This window comes from Spea bombifrons, chromosome 2 (assembly GCF_027358695.1).
Source record: "Spea bombifrons isolate aSpeBom1 chromosome 2, aSpeBom1.2.pri, whole genome shotgun sequence".
In the NCBI taxonomy this organism is placed as follows: domain Eukaryota; kingdom Metazoa; phylum Chordata; class Amphibia; order Anura; family Pelobatidae; genus Spea; species Spea bombifrons.
In genome coordinates, this window is record NC_071088.1 from 134,757,333 (window position 1) to 134,780,996 (window position 23,664).

Here is a 23,664-nt window from a genome sequence, read left to right on the forward strand (position 1 = left end):
CTTCGGCCGGCCCTGGGCCTTAGGGTTGGGAAAGCAATGGAGCCTGAGGTGTTGAATTGCCCCGGCAGAAATGCTGGAGTCACCGTGTGTGGTATTGCACCCCACTGCACACGGTGAGCGCACGTTCTCGGTGAGCGCACGTTCTCACTGGCGGCCTTCCAGCACTACCTTTTCCCCTTGTCTTGGGGTTAAGATGATTTATTTTTGAATCCGGCAGGCCAGCAATGGTCTGTCCTTAAATTATTTTTCTTAATTTATTCATCACTTCGTTTTTCCACGAGTGCCTATTAATTTCGCTTTATTTGAATTCACGGCTTTGAAATTCACGGCTTGGCCCCCACGACTCTTTGGCACATGTTTTTGTAACCACATTTTTGGACACTGTTTTCTTTTTAGAGGCAGTGAAGCCTGGACTTTGCTGGAGGAGGATTGGGAGCCTTCTGGCCCCTTCCTCTCTTCAAGAAGGCCAGCAAGGAGTCTCACTCTTCGGGGTGAGACTCAAGATCCAACCCTCCCATGGGGGGGGGTTGGAATTTGTCCGAGTTCTCCGTGAGGGAACTCGGTATCTTAGTCTGGCTTCTGCTGCCTTTGGCACAGTTGCGGCACCCAGGAGCACGCCCCTCGGCCTCCAAAAAAAAAAAGTGAAGCTCCAGCGGTTGGCTTCACTTATGCCATCGGGCGGCCGCTGGCCTTAAAGCGTGGCTGTTTGTCTGTTTAACCAGGAATTAAAAAGTCTTCGGCAGGGATCCATCTAGTGATAGCTCACAGGTCCCTTCGTTGTAAGATTATTATTCCTCCCAAGCCTTAAGGGCGAGGGGAGGAAAAAAAAGATCAGGACAGGAAACTATAACATTTAATATGCAAGTTTTGCCACAGATCTCAGCTTTTATAGGATAAAACCATTCATTTTATCTCGATTTATGTGTCTTTTGCATGAATTTAATCTTAGATCTGTCTAAAATGAAAGTATGTTTGCTGGTGTGCCCTCACCTAAACGGCCCTGTGTGCAATATATGTGTATGTACAACGCGATCTATAGAACACATTTACTAAAGGGTGATGGGAAGAAAATTATTTTGTTTCTGCTACTTTTACAATTTGGTTTAGAATTTATGTGCTTTTGGTTTAGAATTTTTTGCTCAGTTTTTATGCACAGTTTGCCTTAACCTAGGTATAAATCAATAGCTTAACTGGTCCTGAATAATAATAAAAATAAATAAATCTATCTATCTATCTATCTATCTATCTATCTATCTATCTATCTATATATAGATATATATATATATATATATAGATATATCTATATATATATATATATATATATATATATATATATATATATATGTTAGCTGTTTTTATGGTTTTCACCTAAATCTAGTTATAGCAAAACAAAGAAAATCATCACGGTCTCTCGAGAAGAAAATTGTGCGTCGATCCCCGGCACACAAAGGGTTAAAGCCCCATCAGCACACAGTGTCGCACGGACAAACCCACGTGGAATCGTAGTGCAGGAACCCATAAAACCCGAAATATTCCACAGAGACAACTTAACAGGTCCTGTGTTTCGTTTGTCACAGTTAATAGAATCAAGCCCCGGATGATGCTGATTTCGATTGATCAGGTTCCTTTGAGGTTTATGTTGTTTGGTTACTTCAGAATTAGCCCACATTAGTGTTAGACAAGGGAAATCACAGCTGATATATACGCCATGCTGGCAGGACACAATTCTTGAAAGTCCATTAATTGTGGATTTGAGGAAACGTGACGGACAATCGCATATCTTTTTCTATAGTACGTCTTCAGTGATTGTTATGATTATTTTATGCTACATTCAGGTCTCTTCCCCGGGTATAAGATTCCCTATGTGTCATGGAGTCTGTCAGGGTATAAGATTCCCCGTGTGTCATGGAGTCTGTCGGGGTATAAAATTCCCCGTGTGTCATGGAGTCTGTCGGGGTATATGATTCCCTGTGTGTCATGGAGTCTGTCGGGGTATAAGATTCCCCGTGTGTCATGAAGTCTGTCGGGGTATATGATTCCCCATGTGTCATGGAGTCTGTCGGGGTATAAGACCCCCTGTGTGTCATGGAGTCTGTCGGGGTATAAGATTCCCCGTGTGTCATGGAGTCTGTCGGGGTATAAGGCCCCCTGTGTGTCCTGGAGTCTGTTGGGGTATAAGATTCCCCGTGTGTCATGGAGTCTGTCGGGGTATATGATTCCCCGTGTGTCATGGAGTCTGTCGGGGGTATATGATTCCCCGTGTGTCATGGAGTCTGTCAGGGTATAAGATTTCCTGTGTGTCATGGAGTCTGTCGGGGTATAAGATTCCCCGTGTGTCATGGAGTCTGTCGGGGTATATGATTCCCCGTGTGTCATGGAGTCTGTCGGGGTATAAGGCCCCCTGTGTGTCCTGGAGTCTGTTGGGGTATAAGATTCCCCGTGTGTCATGGAGTTTGTCGGGGTATATGATTCCCCGTGTGTCATGGAGTCTGTCGGGGTATAAGATTCCCTGTGTGTCATGGAGTCTGTCAGGGTATAAGATTCACTGTGTGTCATGAAGTCTGTCGGGGTATATGATTCCCTGTGTGTCATGGAGTCTGTCGGGGTATAAGGCCCCCTGTGTGTCATGGAGTCTGTCGTGGTATAAGATTCCCCGTGTGTCATGGAGTCTGTCGGGGTATATGATTCCCCGTGTGTCATTGAGTCTGTCGGGGTATAAGGCTCCCCGTGTGTCATGGAGTCTGTCGGGGTATATGATTCCCTGTGTGTCATGGAGTCTGTCGGGGTATAAGATTCCCCGTGTGTCATGGAGTCTGTCGGGGTATATGATTCCCCGTGTGTCATGGAGTCTGTCGGGGTATAAGGCCCCCTGTGTGTCATGGAGTCTGTCGGGGTATATGATTCCCCGTGTGTCATGGAGTCTGTCGGGGGTATATGATTCCCTGTGTGTCATGGAGTCTGTCAGGGTATAAGATTCCCTGTGTGTCATGGAGTCTGTCGGGGTATAAGATTCCCCGTGTGTCATGGAGTCTGTCGGAGTATAAGGCTCCCCGTGTGTCATGGAGTCTGTCGGGGTATATAATTCCCTGTGTGTCATGGAGTCTGTCGGGGTATAAGATTCCCTGTGTGTCATGGAGTCTGTCGGGTATAAGATTCCCTGTGTGTCATGTCGGGGGTATATGATTCCCCGTGTGTCATGGAGTCTGTCGGGGGTATATGATTCCCCGTGTGTCATGCAGTCAGTCGTGGTATAAGATTCCCTGTGTGTCATGGAGTCTGTCGGGGTATAAGATTCCCCGTGTGTCATGGAGTCTGTCGGGGTATATGATTCCCCGTGTGTCATGGAGTCTGTCGGGGTATAAGATTCCCTGTGTGTCATGGAGTCTGTCGGGGTATAAGATTCCCTGTGTGTCATGGAGTCTGTCGGGGTATAAGATTCCCTATGTGTCATGGAGTCTGTCGGGGTATAAGATTCAGTGTGTGTCATGGAGTCTGTTGGGGTATAAGATTCCCTGTGTGTCATGGAGTCTGTCGGGGTATAAGATTCCCTGTGTGTCATGGAGTCTGTCGGGTATAAGATTTCCTGTGTGTCATGGAGTCTGTCGGGGGTATATGATTCCCCGTGTGTCATGGAGTCTGTCGGGGTATAAGATTCCCTGTGTGTCATGGAGTCTGTCGGGGTATAAGATTCCCTGTGTGTCATGGAGTCTGTCGGGTATAAGATTTCCTGTGTGTCATGGAGTCTGTCGGGGGTATATGATTCCCCGTGTGTCATGGAGTCTGTCGGGGTATAAGATTCCCCGTGTGTCATGGAGTCTGTCGGGGTATAAGATTCCCCGTGTGTCATGGAGTCTGTCGGAGTATAAGGCCCCCTGTGTGTCATGGAGTCTGTTGGGGTATAAGATTCCCTGTGTGTCATGGAGTCTGTCGGGGTATAAGGCCCCCTGTGTGTCATGGAGTCTGTCGGGGTATAAGATTCCCCGTGTGTCATGGAGTCTGTCGGGGTATAAGGCCCCCTGTGTGTCATGGAGTCTGTCGGGGTATAAGATTCCCTGTGTGTCATGGAGTCTGTCGGGGTATATGATTCCCCGTGTGTCATGGAGTCTGTCGGGGTATATGATTCCCCGTGTGTCATGGAGTCTGTCGGGGGTATATGATTCCCTGTGTGTCATGGAGTCTGTCGGGGTATAAGATTCCCCGTGTGTCATGGAGTCTGTCGGGGTATAAGATTCCCCGTGTGTCATGGAGTCTGTCAGGGGATATAATATTCAGTGTGTGTCATGGAGTCTGTCGGGGTATAAGATTCCCCGTGTGTCATGGAGTCTGTCGGGGTATAAGATTCCCCGTGTGTCATGGAGTCTGTCGGGGTATAAGATTCCCCGTGTGTCATGGAGTCTGTCGGGGTATAAGATTCCCCGTGTGTCATGGAGTCTGTCAGGGGATATAATATTCAGTGTGTGTCATGGAGTCTGTCGGGGTATAAGATTCCCCGTGTGTCATGGAGTCTGTGTATCATGTGTTTCTATGATTTTAAATGAGGGCAGTACAAAATGATGTATAATCTGTGTGGGTTCATCAAATATGGAAAAGGACAATCATGAGTTAACATATGGTAAAAATGATAGAAAATATTTTGGTCCTTTGGTTATGGACCCCCCCCCCCCGGGACTGAAGGCATTAGTGTAAATTATTCTATAGTGGGGGTGTCAGGGACATTAAACTTTCCCTTTAATACGTCTTTTCCTGGTGCTTTCAGATTTCTCACCGGCTTTTGTGTAATGATGTTGAAAGGGCTTTGTATGAATTGCTTCTTGGTTGTTTGCTATAAAACATTTTTGGGAGGTGGGGGTGAAAATGTAGCTTTCGGTAAAAACAAGCAATCTGTTCGTTTTGACAAGCCAAGTTTTAACAAATGGCTTTGACCAAACAAGAACAAAGCAGAACTAATTACCTTGAACCTACATCACCCAAGAGGTATCTTTTAGCATGGTGTGTGGATGCGGCTGTGCTCTTTTCTGTGACTTGGCAGCAGATGTTATGGAAAATCGGAAGAACCGTCAAACATTACTGTTGGGACTTAAAGCATCCAGGGCATGAGGCTCGATTTTTAAAGAAAATCGCTTTATCTTTGTCTAACATTAAGAATTGTTCAGCTGATCTAAAACATGCGTGTGGCATATATTCAAATATCACAGCATTGCTGTATAATAGATGGAACTAAATCATTAACTGTTGAGGCTTCTATAGGATTAATGCAAATGATCCCTCAAAGCTTGCATCAAAGGTGTTTGAGTAACTCGTTAGTGTGATGTAACTAGTTCGTTTAGTAAAATAAGTAGTATTTGGATCTTTGCTAACACTTGTAGAACTATTAGTATTAAATATGTGAATATGTGAAGAATTCCGTGGCTCCCCCGATACTTTGTTCCATTCCTGCTACTTTTGCTACCAGATCTCTGGCCGTTCTCAATGCAAATTTCTCGAGGGTTATAAACCCTTCGTTTTTTTAAGCAAGGAAATGTACTCTCCGTATTATGTGTGCTGCGTGAATTAATAAGACTTACCCCAACACCAAGATGTGTCGGCATTCGAAAATACCTTAATTCCCTTAAAAAAAAAAGTGAAATCAGTACGATTCCCTGTGTGTCATGGAGTCCGTTACTTACTAGGTGTGATGGTGACTTGAACCCTCTACATATTAATGTCGTTTTGACACTTTCCAACTTCTGTTCCCCAAGGGTTGAGCTCTGCGGACAGGGTCTAGACCTAGCGGCACCCCCAAGGGAAAGGAGATTTGCAAGAGATCTGTGCTGGAAGAGGAACCGATCCCTGACATCTGGCATCTTAAATGGTCTTAAATGTTTAACACGGTAGCCGATGGACCAGGATGGCATAACCTATGAGGTGGTACTCCTTAGCACATTGCTGTTTCAGGCAGCTCTGATATGTAGCAGGGTCACCACATTTTGACAGCTGGGTTGTTTTTTAGGGACAACCCAACAAGGGTTGCTTGGTGAAGGACATCATTGTCCTTCCTTGCCAAGCCAGCTACAGCATCACGGGTGCACTTCGGCATTAAACAGACCCAATGGACCCAAACCTTTGCAAAGTTAGCCCAGGTTCCTGAAGCACGTTTGGCTTCTCCTCCTCTCAGACAAAGAGTCAGACCTGGAAAGGCACTTACAAGCTGACCATTTCTGGAGGATTGGTGGCCATGTCCTTGGACATGGGACAACTGGGACGATTCTCCCAAACGCTGAATTTGATTGTAGCGTCTACTTAATTTAGCCTTCATTCTTCACAGTCAGTGAGAACCGGGTCCCTTTCGAGACTTAGAATAAGTTTAACCTATAATTAAACAATGAAGGCAATCAAAATACTTAAAAAACAATAATTTTTATAAAAAATAAAATATATATGAGAATTTGAGCCCAAACTACTATATTTTTTTTAATTTTTTTTATATTTTATTTTATATTTTAATTATATTTTTTTTATTAGATGTCGTAAATCTACAACTCATTTTCAAGAGCAGAAATACTTTAAACACATTAAATACCGTAACATTTATGGTTCTCCATAAGACTGAACAAAACTGATTTAATTGCCTTTTTTTCTAAAGTTTCTCCTTACTTTTGTTAACTACGAGCCACGGCTTGCGCAAACCCATGTACCGAGTTAAACATTGATTTGGGTGGAACATAAGATCACTAAAAATCTGATTTTCCTTTAATGATTTGTTACGCTCTGCATGCCGGCCACAGGCGATTCCCAAGCTGGGGTTTTAAATAAGACCCCACAGGACAACCGGGGCACATAATGCAACTTTTAAAATAGATTTAATGGCTCCTGATACAAGGTAAATTTGTACTGTATTTTTTTAGAAGGCACAAATTGCTTTTACCAATAAAAAAAAATAAAAAATAATTAAAAAAAAGCTTTGAAAAGAAAAATCCCCAAATACCAAATAAATTGTTTTCCTAATGTTTCATTTTTGAAGAGGCCTGACATTTCCCTATCGTTCTGCCTTTATGGCATTAAGAAACATGTGGCTGACAAGGTATTTATTAGGATTTAAAGTATTTATATATTGTGGTCGTGGAATTGTTGTCTAAAATTATATCTGATTGATGTCATATGGCTTTCTGTACGACAGAGAGGACCGTGGGTATTCGCGTCCGCACACAGTACCCTTGGCCGCCATATTTATAGGCATCATCAAGCCTGGACTGGCCATCTGGCACACTGGGCAAATAGTTGGTTGGCCACTGGTCGCCAGTGACCCATAAACACCCAAACTGGGGCAGATTGGATGCCGAAGTTGGGGCCGCTGGCTCGATATGCCCGTTCTCACGCTACACCAGTATAAAAATGTAACAGCCGGCCGCACATATCCATATGGTGGCCAATCTTTCGTCACTTGGCCATAAAGTGCCAGGGCTGCCTCGTCATTCCCAGGCTGGGCCTGAACACCAGTGTATTTAAACCTAATATATATCACTGCCAGTCCTAACCACATGACCTACATCAATTATATTAAATATTAAATATATATTAATACAATTAAATCTAATTATATTAAATAAAAATAGTAATTCAAATTCAATTAAAATTCAATTTTAAAAAAAAACATTGCATCTATTAAGGGATTTCCAAATGCCGAAACATCTTGGTCTAGAGGTAATTAATCCACAAATTACTATTTGGTATATTTTGGAATAATGGATTTTTATTTATTTATTTATTTTAATTTAAAAAAAAAAATCTTTGGTTACCTCCTCAAATTTGTTAGGTACGTAGAAATGCTTCTTAGTGTAAAAAAAAAAAAAAAACACAATAAATTTACAAACAATTAAATGTTCCCCTTAGAATTCCATGAAGGGCCTAAACATTATGTTCGACTGCAATTATTTTATAAAATATTTTCCCTTAAAAAAAGTCAATAAAGTTAATAAATATTTCATCTGTCAAAATGCATTTTAAAAACATCACAAGATGAAAAATGTGAGCCGCGGCACAGCGAACGAAACAAAATTGCTTCCGGATAGGAAGAAAATTGTTTATTTTCTGTAAACCCCCGGGAGCCGTTGACTAAATTCCCCGGCGCGATTCTGTGAAGTGCATTAACACTGACAGACAGCACTTCGGGCTCTAAGGAACCTGGCGCTGATTTTAGGATTATTATTTACCAAAAAAAAAAAGGCTTAAAGGGACAGTCATCCCGTGCACTTTAATGCATATGGCAGCTGTGGGGTCCCTTTAAATTCTCGGGGGTGTTCCTTTTTAAAAATGAATGTGGGGGGGGTCTGCAAATTCCTCCACCATATGCATACCTGCCAACAGTCCTGAATTTTGTGGGACAGACCCTTTTTGGGGGGTCCTGTCCCGTCAAATCTGGGTCTGTCCCGGCATAAAAATACTCCCCGTGGAGAGTGCGTTACACGGTGGACAGACAGCACGGCATTTTAACCGTGTATGTCTCAGGCACATGTGGGGGGGGGGCTATTCAGACCATATGGCGCTATATAAAACAATAAATAATAATATATAATATAATAACGAGTCATGGACATTTAGGTGCTTTTATTGGAATAAAGCCTGTGTGTATCATTTTTGTATCATTGAGTGGGCTGTCGCATGTTAGAATTACCGAGGAAAGTTCTAGATGTAACATAATTACAAAAGGGTTTTCTGACCATCAATTATCCTTTTAAACTTAAACCTGGATCAGCAAAAACAACGTGCCATTGGAACACAGGAGTGATGGGAGTGATAAAGGGCCATTGGAACACAGGAGTGATGGGAGTGATAAAGGGCCATTGGAACCCAGGAGTGATGGGAGTGATAAAGGGCCATTGGAGCACAGGAGTGATGGGAGTGATAAAGGGCCACCGGAACACAGGAGTGATGGGAGTGATAAAGGGCCATTGGAACACAGGAGTGATGGGAGTGATAAAGGGCCATTGGAACGCAGGAGTGATGGGAGTGATAAAGGGCCATTGGAACGCAGGAGTGATGGGAGTGATAAAGGGCCATTGGAACATAGGAGTGATGGGAGTGATAAAGGGCCATTGGAACATAGGAATGATGGGAGTGATAAAGGGCCATTAGAACACAGGAGTGATGGGAGTGATAAAGGGCCATCGGAACACAGGAGTGATGGGAGTGATAAAGGGCCATCGGAACACAGGAGTGATGGGAGTGATAAAGGGCCATCGGAACACAGGAGTGATGGGAATGATAAAGGGCCTCTGTAGAGATTCCATTAAAAATCAGCCATTTACAATAGGCATTTACAACATTAACCCTGTCTGCGCTGGATTTCTCATCCATTTCATGATATTCTAATGGACAAAATTTGCTTTTCTTTCAAAAACTAGGAACTTTCTAAGTGACCCCAAACTTTTGAATGGCATATATAGATATATATATAGATATATATACAAGAAGTTAGGGCACGGGCTAGTATAATGTATTTTAAGGAGAGATGTAGTAGGGTTTTGACCAATATTTGTTGTCTAAACACGCCTCGTGCCCGTGTAATGCAGCAGCGCAAACACCAATTGAAATCCTTAATGCAGTCTATACAGAAAGAGACATTTTGGCCCATCTAGTGAGATCATTTTTCCCAATGTATAGTCTGTGGTCTCGTCTTAGATTCAAGAGCCGTATGTCTGTCCCACGCATGTTTAAATTCCCTCACTGTATTAACATCTACCACTTCTGCTGGGAGGCTGTTCCACTTAGGTACCACACGGTCAGTAAAGTAAAACTTCCTTAAGTTACATGTAAGCCCCTGACATTGTTTGCTGATTTCCCCTTTAAGGGCAGAGGAACAATGTTAGAAGAAGGGCAGAGAGCCTCTAGCACTGCTAGAACTACATTTCCCAGCATGCTTGGGGGGGGCAGTCAGGAAGTGGCTTACCAGGAAGTATAATGTGACAGTGGCTGTTTGGTGTTGTGTTACATTGTTAGTGGCACACAGTGAAGCAGAGCCTGATGTATAGACGCGTGTACCTGCAGGGCAGCAAGCTGCAGCTTCTCACAGCTGGGAGGAAAGGTAAAGAGGAGCTGCCACTTCCCTTAATGCTGCATTTTACAGTTCGGTGCACTATTTGTGTGAGAATCCCGCTTTATATGTAAACCGTCGGGGGGGGGGCAGCGTATAAAATTATCTGTAGGAAACCAAAGTGACTTACCTTTAGGAGAAGCTCCAGCTTCAGCGCTACAGTGCGCAGCCCCTTGGGAGTCCTGGCTTTGAAGCAGCCAATCAGTGGCAGTAAAGCGCTCCCACAGAAATTAGTAGTGGGGGGGTAAGAGGAAAACACATGGAGGAGAGTACCGCACAGTCCTTCAATGGGTGGGAGACTTTAAAGGTCTCACTAAAGTGCTACCCCCCCCCCCACTAACTTAGAGACTTAAGGAACGTCTATGCAGGTTAAAGCAGCCTTGTACAGATGACACCCTGTGACCTCATCATCATACAGAGGATAAATATTTCCTATACATTGTATTGGCCATCTTGAGAACAAACATGCGGGTGACATTTAAAGTTGCCCCAAAGTTTCTTGCCTTCTTCTGTATGCTTACGCAGTTGCTAGTGGTGAAGGCTATAAATACGGCTACCTTTTGGCGAGGCTGCGGGCAGACGCGGACCACCCGGCGGGCTTCGAAAAGTATATATATGTCTCGCGTAATTGTTCTAGAGGTTTTGTGGGCAGTAAACGTCTCACTTGGGGTCACTGAAACCAGGATACTTTAAGAAGAAATGTTTAATGCAGCCCCGGAGTAAATGTAATGCAGCCGTTTGCAACCAGGATGGTCTTTTTATGTTTCTTTGTAGGCTTTCTGACCTCATTATCTGATCCGTCCAATTATGACGTCCGACGGGTGGAAATCACGCCATCGGAGCAGCGAAAGTTAACCTTTGACACCCATGCTTTGGTACGAGACCTGGAGACGCACGGTGAGATATTTTTCCTATTTATAGCATAAATCCTTATTGCAGGGGCGTCCAACCTGGTCCAACCTTGACCGGTCTTCTTCGGCCGAAGTGGGTCATTACAATATTTCCCATGACCCCTTTGTGTGTCCATCCTACTTCATCCAGGGAGGTCCATATAATCAATTTTAAAATCTTTGAGCATAGTTTTACTATTGTCCTACGTAAAGTGATCAAAAATAGGAAAACATAAAAGGATGTTAAACTGGAGTCCTGCGGGACCATAAAACCAGTGCTTGGTCATCATCTTACAAAAGCAAAGCAGGACTAGAAAGACTGACTAATTAAAAAATAAAAAACAATTATTTTAATTATTATTAAAAATGAAAAACAATAATTATTTTAATTATGAAAAATAAAAATAAAAAATTAATTATTAAAAAAACAATTATTCTTATTATTATTACAAATAAAAAACAGTATTATGTTTATTATTAAAAATGAAAAACAATTATTTTAATTATTATTAAAAATGAAAAAATTATTATTTTAATTATTAAAAATAAAAAAATATATATTTTAATTATTAAAAAAACAATTATTCTTATTATTATTACAAATAAAAAAACAAGTATTATGTTAATTATTATTAAAAATGAAAAACAATTCTAATTTTTATTAATTATTCCTCATGCAGGAGTGGCGTGCCGGCCAAAACAGAAAAATGGACTTTGAATAGTCAAATTAAGCGGGAACTTAACGTGTTGATACAATGTAATAATCTTTTTTTTACAAATTTCTCGCTAAATTAAGAAGAGAAGCAATTTATTTAATTTTTTTTACTACTAATTCAAAATATTTTTTTTTCTCGCCCGATAAGAATTGTAATTTTGATCGTCTGTTATTATTTTAGGCAATGTAACGTATATGTTAACCCTTCGCATGTTCAGCTGTCACACGTGAATGAGCCCTGGTTTTTATTTATTGCTTTGTGGAGATAAAAAAAAAAAAAAAGATTAAAAAAAGAATTGGTTGGTACTCCTTAAAGGCTTTGCTTTAATGCGTTTAACATGAGTGGAGAATGACAATACAACGCCTTTTACATGCTATAAAGACATTTTGAAGGACATTTTGTATGGCATTCCCATTGATCAGAGCGGGCCAATGTGGGAGATCGGGTTGCCGATGCGGTAGGTTTATTGATTTTGTCATTGTGTCTCCCGCTATCTGTAAGAAGTAAGATTAAAGGTTAGGGAAAGGACACAGCTTTGGTTTCCATTAACTTTTTGCTTTGACAAAAGGCGCGGTGAAGCCTGTCACCCGGTATATTCTTCGCATTAAGCAATTGTCCGCAGGTTTACAGGATTAGCCGGTGTTATCTTTTGGGCATTGGGAAAGGTGTCTTTCTGATCAAAAAACAAAAAAAAAACCCCAAAGAACGGAATGTTCTCACAGTCATTCATTTTAAATCAAGGTTTCACCTTAAGAATATTAAAAAAAATTCTATTGTGAAACGCGTTGTTCTATGTAAAGGATAATCCCTGGTAAAAGGCCAAAAAAATGTTTTGTGAGAATAGCCTTCCGGAAAATGTTAGATTAAGCCCGATCATTTATACAGAAAAGGCAAACTTATTTATTAATACATTCAAAGCCAACGCATCGTCTATGTCTAGTGATGGGGATCAACAGTGCATCTTCAAAGTTGGTGAACTACAATTCCCATGATTCCTCACCAGGGATAGCTGACACTGGCATTCAACTCCATGTAGACCCATGTGTGCATCCCGGTATAACAAGCGTGTTTCATGTCCTTCAGGTTTCGACAAAGGTCAAGCTGAGACCATTGTGTCGGCTTTGGCTACACTGACAAACACCAGCATAGACACCGTATACAGGGACATGGTGACAAGAGCCCAGCAGGTAAAACTTTTCAACCTTCCTTCCTGCCTGTAAAAAATAATAAAAAAAAATAAGTAAAAAATTTTGGGTGAATTTTTTTTTTTGTTTTTTTTTTATTATTTTTTTAAATGACGAGCAAACCCTGGCCAGCACTAGATAGTAAAACCTGCGGTGCCGCGGACACAGAGGACGGGATGATAACTCTTAAATAGCAAAAATTTGTAAACAACATTTGGGGTATAAACAGTTTTTTCTCGAGTGTACCGAGCAACCTTGAATGAGAGTATGAAGAATTTTCACCCTGAGTAGATAGCTTAGAAGGCAGTAAACTTGCCTCTGGGGCATGACACTGATTATCCATCAATAATATTCAACAGTTTATATTACGTTGAAGGTAAGCGGATATTTTGCCGTTAGTTTAGCTTCAAAACACCATCCCTGAGCTTTTCCGTTTTTAAAAAAATGCGATGAGATACTGAATTACTCACATTTACCCAAGTCTATCTTATTATAGAGATGGATGCAACTCGGCTCAAACTTGTTAGAATATTAGGAGCTTACAAGTTCCCAAGTTCCATATTGACATCAAACTTAGATTCTGATGACATCAGCACTGAATCCCGTGGCTAATGAGCTGCTAGAAGAGCAAACATTCCTACATTTTTTTAATATGAATGGTGAAGAACAAAAAAATCCCAGTGCTGTAAACCAAATCCGCAGAGCCACATGCAGTGTGCAGAAAAATGAGTTCTAAATGTCATGTTCCCGTACCGTATGCCTATAAAAATTAATAAATCAGAACGTGACTTCTAGGTAATACTATTAAAAAAAAAACCCAGAAAACGAATAACCCCAGACAAACGCTGAATGTTTAAGTAAATCCATCACATTTTTCACAAATCCTACCTTTTGCAGCCTGGAATGCTTAATAAACGTACAAAACGTGCATACGGATGAAAATAAGCGATATCTACTTATTATAAACCCCGTAATGCGTATAACATGGGGAAATGTATATAAACTCCCAGGATCTGCTGAAGTGGATTGCAAAATGCTGACTCTGCCACGGACTGCCACCGATCCCAGCCTCAATGAGGCCATTTTTGATAGAATGGATCACCTCGCGCTGGAAATCTTTACGCCGTCTCTGGAGGGGATTAAATAGTTAAACTTTTGGTTCAATTGTCAGCCCGCTCAGCCCCTACTCACCACGTGTGCGATCAATGCTCGCTTCTCTGCGGACCGTCGCTGATATAACGTACTGTGAAATCTTCTCTAAAGCAGATATTGATTGCCTTAAAAGAGCACAATTAGAGCTCCAACTATTTGGGAAGTTTTTTTTTTGTTGTTGTTTTTTTTTTTTTTTTTTTCCCCTACGGTGTTTTTGGGCAACTTCCTGAACCTTACAGCCGGGTCCGGAACATATACCCTCCAGAAAAAAAAATAATAAAACTTTATACTAATCAATTTAACCTTAACTAAAGAATTTAACCTTAAGACCGATCCTAAGAGAAGTATGAATATAAAAATTAATTTTTTTTTTAAATTTGTCTATTTATTTGTATGAAAAGAAAATAATATATATATATTTTTTTATTATTCCTAGCAATAAATTAACTATAAGTCTCATAGGGGTTTATTCACTAAAGGGAGAGTTGTGTTTCAGCTAAGTGACGTCATCATACATTGTGTAGGTCCAACCCCGGTGAGCTTCTGCTGCAGGGAGCGCTCGGCTGGCCCTGTGTAATGTATAGTTGACTCAGTGGGATTTCTTCACCCTTTGGCTTATAAAACATACAGGGCCGGCTCAGCCTTCTGACTTTCCTGTGAAAGGGTTAAAACCCAAACTCGTTTCGGGGCTCCTGAGCAGCAGAAGCTCGCCGAGGTCGGCCCTTCGTTATAAACAGTGATGTGAAATATTAAACTTTCCCCACGGACTTTCTATTTTATTATTTCTTATTTTGTTGACGGTTTATAACTCATACATTGTGTAAAAATAAATAAATAAAATAATTATTTAGCCGATTATTTTTTATTTTCTTAATTTCACTAAATTTCCCAGCCGGCAGATAGCAGGTATTTATTGCAGGCGATATATCTCGGCGTTCTTGCTTATTAGAGTCTCGCCAGCAAAACGCAAGCGTGTTATTAGTGGTTAACCCCTCGGTCTACTCCGCAGTCTCTAACAAGCTTATAAATCCGTTGTTCTAGGAGATTACCGTGCAGCAAATAATGGCTCATTTGGACTCCATCCGAAAAGACATGGTCATTCTGGAGAAAAGCGAGTTTGCCACTCTGCGGACGGAAAACGAGGTACGGCGATAAAACCCTCATTAGAGCGCACCGCACCGCGCGTCTGCAGTGATGTCTCATTTTTATTAGCCGTGGAGGTTAATCCATAACAGTCTTTATCCCAAAGCACAAAATACGCCAAAGAGCTTATTGTTTGTAGCCGTTCTAAATCTTTGTGTTTTGCTTTGATATATGCACCTGTGCTATACAGTTGATATTTCTTCTTTTGCTATGAGAGGGTGGAAGATGAGTGGAACAGCCTCCCAGCAGATGTGTTAGAGGCTAATACAGTGAGGGGATTTAAACACGCATGGGTTTTTACAATAGGAAGATTCTATGGGGCAAACGGTTCTTGTCTTCTTTTGGATTCTAAGCTATTGATTGAGATAATGAGTATGTATTGACCTATTAGTACAATTGGCCGTTCACCGAATTTATGGTCCAAGGTTACCAGGGGCTGGGGGTCTCCCACTGGAGATGTCTGAGTGATCTATCCTTATCAAGTTATGGCAAATACTTTACTTAGAGGGTGGTAGATACCCCCCCCCAGTAGAAGTGCTAAAGGGTTATATAGTAAGGGAATGTAAGCATGCATGGGGCAGACGTAATGCTGTTCCGAATGGTGGTCAAGACCAAGGGCTGATCGAGGAGTGAGTCCCTGCGCTGGGGGAAACGGACAGACTAGACGGACCGCGTGGGTCTGATCTGCTCTCAAATTCCATGATATCCAAATAAAAATGATACTTCCCAAACCAAGCGTGGGTTACGTCGATGTTTGGACCCGTTAGGAAGTTTGAAAGAGAGAGAGAGCGCTTGGTGGGTCAGAGAGAGTTTCAGCAAAGACTCGAGGCAGACGAGACAATCTAGACCGGGAATAGATGACTCGTAAACGTCATCTCCCAAAGTTTTACCGAATTTGTCAAAATTTTTAACCCCTTCCTGACAAAGCCCGTACGGGCTCACAATGCATTCTTTTTAATGGGCTATGGACAACCCATGGTCCTTAAGGGGTTGAATTGTAGACTTATTTTATCCTAATGACTAAACTCCAACTGTCCTTCAGAAAGTAATTCTAGATCTTTGCAGATCAGATACAATGTTACTCACGCCTGAGAAGCTCATCAGTCTCTGAACGGTAGGGAAGAGCATTTTTCCCTAAAGACGTTTTATTTTGGGAATGTGACATCCTCAATGAAGTGAGATTATAATCACATGTCAAGGGGGGGGGGTTGTTAAAATCAATGCTTGCTTCACTTCGGCTTTCCCTTTTAAAGAAAAGTGCCCCTTTTTGGCGTTGCTATGCTACCAGCTTTCAGTCCGTGCCAAGACACGCGATGCACCACCTGTGCAAAGCCCAGTGCCAGGCCCTCCGTGCCAGCGACCGGTGCCAATATGGAGGAAAGAATAAGACCCATCGACTCTACGAGGTGCGAGGAAACCAGCGTTTATTCTTGGACCTCGTTCCTCCTTTACCTGGGAACACCTGCTATCCGGGCTTTGGAGTGGTTCCCTCGCTCTCCCAAATTATTCATTTCTCGGTTCAGTACCCCATAAGTAAAGATGTATAAACATGTATCGGAAGCCCCTCTTATGTGTCTACCGCGGGGGGGGGCAGCCGCCTTAACTTTATGCACCCTAGTATGATTGGCATCGACAGCCTTCGTAAGGGTGGGAGAGAAGAAGAAAGAGGACGCGTTTGTTGGATAATAACAGTTGTGCCACCTTTTGCCACGGATCACACGCTTTCCAAGTAAAATAGCTTAATTATTTTTTAACTAAATTCCTTTAGAAACCGTTCCACCGATCGAAAAAACTCCAAGCAGCTGTGAGTTCTGCTAAAAGCTGTGAAGGTGGCTGTTCCCCTTTAATCATCTATCAAAAAAAAAAGGGGGGGGCGGAAGGTGCCTTATTTTGGCTCTCAGACAGGGAGGTGCTTTTGCTGAGACCAAGAATTATCTGTTTATTTCATTTTTTGCAGCTTTTCCATAAAACGCTGTAGCGCTCTGAGCTCCCTGGACTCGTCTAATTACTCCGGTTTGTGGGTTTTGATGCATTGTGTTCTGCATTGTTATTGCTGCACAGAGACGATAAAACAAATTGCTATTAAACAATGCATGTTCGAGGAAATGGGCAGCGTTAGTGTGATGAATGTATGCTTTAATTATTTATTGTGCCATTTTCTTGGTTTTTAAACAGTTCTAGTTGTTGCGTAATATAATGTTTTCAGGCCGCTGCATATCAGCCGTTTGTATAAATTCCCGTTCTGTTATCTGAGCCCAGATCTACTAGACAAACGCCGACTCCTTATCATACTGCCTGTGGGGAAAAAATAGAATGGCTCAGTCTTAATGGCCCAACCGGACACTTAGATTAATAAAAGTCTATGGAGGAACGGACTTCATTATCATCGCCATAAAGCATCAGCTCAGTGTGGTGTTTGAGCTGAGAAAGTCACCCAAAATATCACATGACTGACAGCGACGGCGGCCTCCAGGCTTGGCTCGTTGGGTGTCTTAGGTCCAGCTCGGCTCCCGCGTCCAACCAGCCGGCTCCCCACCTCCAAACATCGATAACGATGAGTTGTGTTTTAAATGAAAACCTCTCCTTTTTTTAAACCAGGATAAACTTGCCTTTTTAAGCAATATGTTCCATTTTTGTCTAACGCCGCCCGCCCACAACCTTTGCCAAGATTCGTATTGAGAATTATCTGAACAATTGGGTCACATGAATAAAAACATTATATGCTGTCAAGGCCGCGACGGTGACATTTGGAATAAAAGCCGCTTTTATAACACTTCCGTCCGCAGTCATTGATTAAAGCCGCGCTCTTTTTCAGTTCTGTAGTTTGACCTACGATATGTAATGTGGTGTCTCGCTTGTCTACAACATCTATACCAGCTGGGCCGGAGGCCAACCTATGAGAATAAAGCATTTTATGAATCATGTGACCTCTTTAAAATTGGCCCAATGGTGACCAAACCAGCTATGGATGAGATTTTATTCTGAAGAACCCCACGTGGGCTGCTTTTACTCTGCCAGGCTGTGATTGTCTAAATGTTATATATTATTTTATAATTTATTACTGTTTATATTCCTCATTGGTGCTGAAGGCACTTTGATGGAAATACAAATGTAATTAAAATGTTTTTTATGAGAATGTTGAAATAGTTTCTTGGGGATAATGCCTGAGGAGAATAATAGAATGGCTCAGTCTTAATCCCCCAGCCGGACCCTCTGACTAATGGAAGTCTATGGAGGAACGGACTTCATTAGCATTGCCATAAAGCATCAGCTCAGTGTGGTGTTTGAGCCGGGAAAATCACCCAAAATATCACATGACTGCCAGCAACGGCGGCTCCAGGTCTGCAGATAAAGGGAGTTTATTGGAACAAAATGAGATAAAAAAAGGTTTTCTGCTGTGCTAAATAATGTTATATACAGCACTATACTTTATGCCCAAAGAAAGCTATTTTTCTTTCCCCAAGAAACTATGGAAAACATGCTTTGCATTTCATTAGTAATCGCCTTCCTCCCAGTATTCTTACTGCAGCATGATTTATTACTAATATAATATAACTTTTATACCATTATATATTCCTATTTATATTCCGCTTTGGTACTGAAGGCACTTTTGATGGAAATACAAATTTAATTAAAATGAATTTTATTAGAATGTCGAAATAGTTTCTTCAGAAGGCTCGGAGATCATGTAGATATTTTATTCCTTCTGCCGTAATCATCCGCCATCGGGCTGCTGGCCGACAGTGCCCCCGTACTACAGCGGCCACGCGGACGGCAGTTGGCTGCCTCTGGCCGTAAAGTGGCAGGGCCACCAAGTCATCCCCAATCGGCCCTTGGTTATATGATTAATGGTAGACGGCTGGAAAAGGATTGAGGTACGCCATCCTATGAGGTGTGCAGATATGGGGTAAAGGTCTGCAACACAATATATTCCTCTGCGTTCCAGGAACTCTATATTTTGAAATTTGGGGGGGGGGTTTTGTTTTTGTTTTTTTTTGTTTGTTACATAGTTTTGCCAGTTTCTACACAAAAACCCGGATTATTATTAAAAATAAAATACATGGCGCGTAACGGCACATGCTAAAGTACCCATATTCAGTTCTTTCTGATAAGAACTGCCTATTCTATTAACAATATCGGCATCCTGTGAAGTTCTTCCCTTTTTAGTTAATTGGACTGTTTTCTGATTGCATTAGACCCTCTACTGCAAATCACATTACTCTCGGTTCTCGTTATTGGGGCCCGCTGACCTAATGTTATTTATTGAGAATAATGTCGATAATCTGTATAACCGGTAGATACCTGAATAACCTGTCTTCTGCTGACTAGAATTCTAAAGTTTTTTTGGTTTTTGTTCCTCCCTAGAAAATGAAAATTGAATTGGAACACGTCAAGCAGCATCTCTTGGTAAGCGATCTGGCTTTAATTAATGGAATTATAGAATATATGAACCAGTTATCCCAAGGGACCAAAAAAAGGTTGTTTTCTGGAAACTCTTCAGACTTACAGAAAACAAAAAAGTCATGATATACCCAGAGGCACTTTGTATATATAATGTATATCAGGGCTTGACAAATTTTTTTAAATCTAGGAGCCAGCTAAAAAAGTTAGGAGCCAGGACTTTTTTTTGCCCTACACTCACACTTTGCCCCAGCACTCACCCCTGCACCCACACTTTGCCCAGCACTCACACTTTACCCTAGCCCTCACTTTACCCCAGAACTTTGCCCCAGCACTCACACTTTGCCCCAGCACTTTGCCCACACTAAAAAGCACCAGTGCATACTTTTAATTACTATTAATTAATCCCATTAATTAACTATGTCCCCAGTTTCCCATAGGCATCTTTGTAACTAAATAGCTTTCCATAGTCCCATGTTTAGTGACAAAGATGCCTATGGGAAACTGGGGACAGAATTTGCCTTAGCTTCCCATAATCTCATGTTTAGTGACAGATGCCTATGGGAGACTGGGGGCAAAGGCAAATTCTGTCCCCAATTTCCTATAGGCATCTTTGTCACTAAATAGCTTCCCATAGTCCCATGTTTAGTGACAAAGATGCCTATAGGAAATTGGGGACAGAGTTTGCCTTTGCCCCCAGTCTCCCATAGCCATCTTTGTCCCAGCCTCCCACTGCCAAGCATGCCCCCAGTTACTTCCACTTACCTGACCCCGATGTGCACTCTGTTGGATTCCCGCTGCTGCTGCCGGCGGCTCCACCCATCCTCCTCACTAAACGGGGCTGGCACCGCCCACAAAGGTCACTGAGCAGCGCTGGTGCCGCCCGCGAAAGTTATTGAGTGGCGCCGGCTGACTCACTTCTATTTCGAATCGACAGGGGCAGCATTTTAATAAGCTGTCCCCGTTGATCCGAAATAGAATTGAGTCAGCTGGCCAGCGCGACTCAGTGACCTTCGTGGGAGGTGCCAGCTCCCTTCAGTGAGGAGGGTGGGCGGAGCCGCCTGCAGCAGCGGGGTTGTCTGCATTGCACAGACGCCCGCTGCTGCCGGAAAGGAGGATCCAAGTCCCCTGCAACGCCGCGGGGGATCTGGATCCTAAACCCAATTATAGGTTTGGCTCACAAACACCTAGGCGCCAGGAAAAAATTATCAGTCGCCATGGCGACCTGGCGCCTGGGATTTGTCGAGCCCTGATGTATATGAAATGGAAAAACATACAACCTTGCATCTAGCTCTTCCAAAAACTGGAATAATAATTTTAATGGGGAGGAATAATCATTCAGGAAGTTATGATGGCTGCTTCTTTATTATACACATAATGGAGGTTTTTTATAAACTTATCTATTTAGTGTGTTGCTGCTTTTTTCATTGTCCTGTTTATTTACGGTCTCTAAGAATGAAACCAATAGAATCCGCGCTGACACAAAGCTGGATATCAATCTTGAAAGAAGCCGTTTAGCAGACATGGTAAGTTATTCTACCGCCGGGCGATCACAGCGGCCTATAAAATGTTTTTTTTAAATGTATTCACTGCCATCTAGTGGTCAAAATCGAAATTGTCTGAATGGAATTTCTTTTTCAGTGATATAAACATTCTTCTGAAAAAAAAAAGACATTCTAAAAAGTATTTTTTTAATGTATTTTTATTAATAGTCATTAATTGACGATCACCAGGGTGCTGTATTTTATTTCAGATATTGCTAATGTTAATGGATTTCTAGGCTTCATTCGATATTGTATCCCAAAGCAATTTCATCCTTTTCTTTTATTGTGTATTCAGCTTTTTTAACTCTCTATATTATTGTATTTTTCGATATTTGCCAGGTAATTACGTAATTATCTGGTATTACACTATGAAACAAAGAATATGCGAGCAGATGCCTGATTTGGCCCATTTCCACTGCATTTAAAAAATATTAATTTCTTTCCAGTCCTTATCTAAAATTGCTCCAAAAGTACACTTTTGTGAGATTTCATTGGAATTTAGTTTTATGCATATTAAAACAAATAAATACGAAATCAGAATTTGTTATTGTTGATTTATTTGATCCAAACTGATATTTAAGTGTTAGTGGGGGTTTTTTTGCGCTACAAACTGGCTGGTTTGTAAGAAATACTTAAAATGCTCTAATTTAATTTAGTTCACTGAACAAGAAAAGAAGCTCATGGAAACAAACACAGAGTTTTACAAAAAGGTATGTAATAAAATACGCGTGCTTGGTTTTCTACCTTTTCACAATATAACCTTAACAGCGAAAAACATCCTCTTTAAAATGTTTTAAAAAAAATTATGAAATATATCCTGGCTTTTAAAGAATGTTTTTTTTTCAGGAACACTTTATTGCCATGTGACACAAAACCAGGCAGCGATTGGTTGTTGCCATACAAGCATAATAACCTCCGAAAACTATTTGTTAGCAAAATTACAGATCTGCGGCTTTTTTACGGAATATGATGGCGATATATAAAACAATAAATAATAATAATTAAACCTTCATATCTCCTTCTTAGTACAGCAGACCTGTTATCCCTTTCTGTGCGGATCATCCTGTGTCATTATTCTATTTGCTGTAGACAACCTTCCAAACGCTGTATAATGTGCTAGCAAAATTATTTTCGATTATATATAAAAATATATATATGTTTTACTATTTACTGCAGAATGCAAGTACAGACAACATTATCACAGAAATCCACAAAAAGATAGATATAGACATAGCGTCCCTCAAAACGCTCATGGAGTCTCATAAACTGGACACCATCCGCTACCTGGCAGGTAAGTTACCCATCACGTGTCATTAAAGCTGCGGTATATCACATGTATATGTATATCACATGTATGTGTATATCACAGGCAGGACGTGTATTCCCTGCCTAGAACCTGTTTGAAGCTGTAATAGTGAAGTCTCTTTGATTTTATAATCGGAGAGCAAACCATTTCTAATTGTTATCGAAAAGCTATTCTGGTGCAAAATTTGAGAAGTGGCTTAAACGAGGCATGAATGTCACGTTCCTGCCGACGGGACAATTCCTTTTGCCGTTGGATATAAGACTACTGTTCAAACTTTGCACTGGGACGTTTTCTCCTCTCCTCTGACCCCTTACCATAGAGGCTGAAGTAACAAAGGGCAAAGGGAAGATTCCAAACCTTTTCTTTAAGCCAACTAAGTCCTTAAATAGAACACCATAAAGTCTGACCGGTGTGTCCATCGGGTATCATCTCATTTAAATCTCTTCTCTTTCTTTGCAGCGTCTGTGTTTACCTGCTTAGCAATAGCCTTGGGATTTTATCGACTGTGGAAGTAGGAAAAAAACCCTGCCTCTAGTAAATAAAGAAGCACATGCACAACCCTATATAATATATTATGTATAGAGGCATCTATCTATAAAAGCGGCAGCTGCTGATATCCTGGCTTACTATGCATATATTACATCACTAAGTACTGTTCATTTTTATAAACTTATTATATTAGGGAAAAAGTAAAGGGCAAGTGATCTGGAATCATCCCCTCTGGGATAATTACCGAGGTATAGGAATTTTAAGCAGACGGACGGAGCTGTAACCAAAGAATGCCGCAGAGCCGAGGTTACGACTCTAATGGTTCCCATTATTACGTTCAGCCGGCTACTTTGTTGCCGCTTGCTTTTTTTGACGCACAGTGCCGCCTGTGGTGTGGGCCGTTCCTCTGTTATCGCTGATGTGCACCGTTACATCCCACGGGAAACGAGTGGGATCCGTGGACGTTGGATTTAAAGCGCCTTTGTGTTATGATCATCAGACCTGTGTGTTTTATACATCTCTGTACTGTAGCTGTTACAATAAATTTGGTTTAAGTCGTCGGTCCTTTAGAAAAATGTATTTTTTATTTTTAAGATGATTTTTTGTTTTGGGGGGTGATGTTAGAGGTATAGCTACAGGTTGGGCTTTATTAAGACTTTTTATGCGGCTGTGACCCATTGACAGCTGTTTAAATACATGAGTAAAGCATTTGGAATGATAATATACTCGATATACACAATGTAATTATAACACACACATTCTGCTCTTAA

The 23,664-nt window shown here is 41.5% G+C and overlaps 1 protein-coding gene across 1 annotated transcript; it reads left to right on the forward strand.

Annotated features, from left to right (window-relative positions):
- Window positions 1-9,916: 9,916 nt before the first annotated feature.
- Window positions 9,917-23,458, forward strand: CCDC90B (coiled-coil domain containing 90B). Its single transcript, XM_053456596.1, has 9 exons — window positions 9,917-10,060; window positions 10,844-10,966; window positions 12,759-12,862; window positions 15,053-15,154; window positions 19,520-19,561; window positions 21,010-21,081; window positions 21,756-21,809; window positions 22,276-22,390; window positions 22,865-23,458. Exons 1-9 carry the CDS (start codon window positions 10,000-10,002, stop codon window positions 22,918-22,920), a joined length of 729 nt encoding a protein of 242 aa, XP_053312571.1. The 5' UTR covers window positions 9,917-9,999; the 3' UTR covers window positions 22,921-23,458.
- The last annotated feature ends 206 nt before the right edge of the window (window positions 23,459-23,664 follow it).

Coding starts and splice junctions, on each gene's coding strand:
- CCDC90B (XM_053456596.1), top strand. CDS start 10,000: ATGTATAGACGCGTGTACCTGCAGGGCAGCAAGCTGCAGCTTCTCACA. Junction 10,967..12,758: donor ACGAGACCTGGAGACGCACG/GTGAGATATTTT, acceptor CATGTCCTTCAG/GTTTCGACAAAGGTCAAGCT. Junction 21,810..22,275: donor ACACAGAGTTTTACAAAAAG/GTATGTAATAAA, acceptor TATTTACTGCAG/AATGCAAGTACAGACAACAT.